At 43.0% G+C, this 3,833-nt stretch overlaps 1 protein-coding gene across 1 annotated transcript; it reads right to left on the bottom strand.

Moving 5' to 3' along the window:
- Window positions 1-900: 900 nt before the first annotated feature.
- Window positions 901-2,683, bottom strand: LOC143119520 (uncharacterized). Its single transcript, XM_076281075.1, has 2 exons — window positions 2,556-2,683; window positions 901-2,319 (listed from the first exon to the last, which is right to left on the bottom strand). The coding sequence occupies exon 2, from the start codon at window positions 1,964-1,966 to the stop codon at window positions 1,493-1,495; it is 474 nt and encodes a 157-aa protein (XP_076137190.1). The 5' UTR covers window positions 1,967-2,319; window positions 2,556-2,683; the 3' UTR covers window positions 901-1,492.
- Window positions 2,684-3,833: the final 1,150 nt, after the last annotated feature.

The raw sequence follows: 3,833 nt of genomic DNA, 5'->3' as shown, positions 1-3,833 counted from the left end.
GAACTTTTTTTGTCTATTTTTTCACTGTATTTCTGTACTATTATTAATAATAATAATAATAATAATTAATAACTAATATAATAATGACTAACATAGTCATTTAAATGTAAACGTACCAATGACAAATAAGAATCTCATATATTGTGTTAAGACCCAGTGGCACGATCTTTGGGAGAGATGGCCTCTACAGCAGGAGCAGCAGCCTGACCCTGCCTTTGTTGTCCTCAGTGGGGCCACCATGGACGTCCATCTTGGGGTCACTAATGTGACTGAGAGACGAGAGTGTCAGCAGTCTTCATGGCTAATGGGAGTTATCCATGATAATTAAAAAAAACACAAAGGCAATATTTTCTTAATTCCCATTCAGACAGATATACATGACTCACAGACAGACATGACTCTGCACTTGAGCCTCTGTTCTCAGTGTATCTCTTATGCATGCTCCATGACACAAATGTCTGCTCTTCAATATAAATATCTCTGTTTATTTACTTGACCATGATCAGATCCTTATCACATTCCATCACTCTCTCTGGGAGTATTTGGGGTGTGTCTATCCCCCGGAGGCACCACATTTCAATCAGATGAGAGTGAAGCGTATGTGTCTTTATGCAGTCCTGTCCTGATGGAACACTGTGGAGGGAGCAAAGCTCTGACTCCCCACCTGCCTATTGCTTACTGCCCTGAATGCCACTTAGATGAGAACAAATAATGGGAAAGGACTGGTCACAAGCCCTAGTTGACATGGCTTTGTTGTGGAGCCATTTATTTAAAATCTTACAATCCACATGTTTTGATCCTCATCTCCTCTGAAATGACTTTCCTGTTGTGAAGGATCAGAGGCGGAGAGTATAAAATAGCATAATTTCTGACACAAATGGATTTGCACTAAACACAATCTCTAGAGAGTAGCATTTTATTGAGAGTTTCTTAAGTTAAATTGGATCTACATTGGATTAGGATATTCAAATTTGACAAGTGTAATATATCACTGTTAATTTAGATATAATTTAGATAATAAAGAGATAAATGTTAGAATATCAGACCTTGTAGAATGCTGTTTTTCACAGATTACACAGGAAGGCAAGTCCTGTTTTCTCTAGTGGGCACATCCCTTAACAGGAAGCTGTCTGTATTTCCTGTCACATTCTTCTGTGATCCAGCAGATGGATTAAGAGTGAAGCCCAGTCACACCACAACCTCACACAGCCACTCAGAGGATGCCGCAGGCCTGAGACAAGCCCATGATTTAGTGGACAGTACCACTTAAGCTTGTAACATTTACACGATCAGGATTGATGGATAGCAACACAACTGCATACACAAAGCTAAAGTTTATCAATTCAAATGGAGGAAAATCGTTTGTTCAAATGTTTAGACTAAAATCAGTGTCAATATTTTCAGTGCATTGTTCGACAGTGTACAGAATGAACTTTACTGGCGTGTAAATGTTTATTCACATTATCTGCGTCTGGGGCCAAGCGTGCGAGCTTTACACGGTCACTGTTTTTAGAACACTCCTCCCTCTCTCGCCCACCAGAACCACCTTCCCTTCATCCCTCTCCTTTGCTCGACCCGTCCTGCAGCTCCACAGGCGAAAGCCCACCACGCTGGCCACCATGGCGAAGCTGACCGACAGGACCACCAAGCCCAGGGTCAGCAGGAGGGAGGCGCTGGTCCTCTGGTGCTGCGAGTGGTCCCACAGCCCCACCGCCACCACGCTGACGCCAATCAGGGTCCCCCAGATGCCAATGGCAAGCGTGCAGGAGCCGCAGGTCAGCTCGGCGCCACCTGTCACCACGGTGATGCCGGCCACCGAGACTATGCCGCCGGGCAGGGTGACTGTCTCCGATTTAGAGTCGTAGGTCACAGCAGAGAAGGGAGCGGTCATTTCGGGCACGTCAGGTGTGGCCATCGTGCTGTTATTCTCCACATCCAAAGACGGACACAAAGACACCTGTGACATTTAGGCGCTGAAGTGTTTGGTTTTGTTGAACTGAAGTGTGATTTTTGACTTGGAAGGTTTCCCCTGCGAGTGAAGAGGTGAAGGCAGTGAGGAGTCACAGCTCAGTGGACACTGATGCTAGCTTGGGGACATTTCCCAGCTGTTTTCCTCTCTGGCACACATCCAAGTTCTCTCCCCACCTGCTCTGTGTCAGACTCAGACAGGCCGTTGGAAAGGCTCCCCTGAAGTTTGCTTTGTGTTTCCTCTTGTGTGTCTTGTCTATCTCTGCTCCTTCCGCTTTCCAACAGATGCCTGTGGTGGAACACAGAGCTACTGTAGCACTGGAGTGTGAAAACACAAGCTAGCACTGGAGTCTGCCAACAAAAAATGGAAGAACAAATTGAGGAGACTCAATGGATTTCAGATGGTCTAATATCATCCAAACAACTTTAATTACAGAAAGGCATGTCAAAGCTGCAACTTACTCTATCATTCATCACACATCCATTAAACATGCAAAAAATAGCATTTGGCTATGTTGGATGGTCAAGTCTTAACATATTGTATTTAAAGTATTATATCCAAAACAATAAAATACAGTTGTGCTTACCATAAGGCCTTGAACCTCCTCTGCATCCACACCCCTACATGAAGTTATGCAGATGTAATAGCTACCTTAATGTTCCACAGAGAGTCCTCTTAATAGACGACCGTTTGCCACAAGTCGTCCTCCTCTGTGGGAACCAGGCCCCTTGAGGGGTGCACATTTATCTAGTGCGTCACAACCTGAGGCCTACCAGCATGGTGGGCGTTGTTGTTAGTGTTATTGTTGTTATCATTTGTTGGTTTCCATCACCCTTTGTATGCTAAAGGAAAGCCATGTCTGTCATTAAACGTCATTACGGTCCATTACCTCTTATTTATCTAGACCCCACTCCCTTCCTCCTCTGCCCGGGCTTCTCTCTTAGCCGAGGAAGATCTGGGCTCTTTCTGGCGTGGGTATTGTTGTGTGCAGAGAGCTGTTTTCCTTTGTTTTTTCCCACTTTTTTCCCTTTGGTTTCCTCCTTTGCCTGCTCTTTTTACAATTAAATCAATGCTTCTATCTGCACCATTTTGAGAGGTTTCTCAAGCAAGGAGAAAGTAACAGTTTTCACACCACAATATCCATTGTATTTCTTCACACAGACATACATGTTACTTTGGCAGAATATTGGGACTGTTAAAGGAATATGAATTGTTTAAATATCCCATTGGATATTCTTAATGGAAATATTGCATTGTCAAACCTAATGTCTGAAATGTGGGTATAAATCATCAAGAAATGGGTAAATCAGTTTAAGAAAAGAAATGCAAGGTATTATTTTACAGAAATGTCTTGCTATAAGGTGTTTGCCTTTTGTTATAACCAGCTTGTTTTTCCTTCCCTGTTTGATCTACACAATCACTTAATCCACAAATGTCCAGATTGTGCAGACACACAAACAGTGGAGCGGTCAGTACAGATTTAGCACTACTTCAACCCTATAAGGTGTTCGGGTCTGTGGGACACGTTTTCAATGTTTGCTAAAATAATAAATATTTATTATTTTATTCAAACTTTCTGTAGCCTATTTATTATTTCTTCAAACTCAGACTCATTGGCATTGGCTCATTTTCTGTGAAGAACATACTCATAACTATTACATATGTGGTGTTCGGGTCTACTGGACACGAGTATAAAGTATAATAATTGTAGGTGCTATGTACCTTAACTGTGTCCTCCTCATAACTGGGCCTGCTGTGTGTGTGTGTGTGTGTGTGTGTGTGTGTGTGTGTGTGTGTGTGTGTGTGTGTGTGTGTGTGTGTGTGTGTGTGTGTGTGTACCTGTTCTGATAAGCATCGATAATGA

The sequence above is a fragment of the Alosa pseudoharengus genome, unplaced genomic scaffold (genome assembly GCF_046254945.1).
Source record: "Alosa pseudoharengus isolate Yale_2024_CS ecotype anadromous, Long Island Sound unplaced genomic scaffold, YU_APseudo_1.1 YU_APseudo_1.1_scf_12, whole genome shotgun sequence".
Classification (NCBI taxonomy): Eukaryota; Metazoa; Chordata; class Actinopteri; order Clupeiformes; family Clupeidae; genus Alosa; species Alosa pseudoharengus.
This window is presented reverse-complemented; position numbering and strand designations above follow the sequence as displayed.

What these genes read in the sequence shown, in the direction of transcription:
- LOC143119520 (XM_076281075.1), bottom strand. Translation starts at nt 1,966, where the DNA reads ATGTCACAGGTGTCTTTGTGTCCGTCTTTGGATGTGGAGAATAACAGC.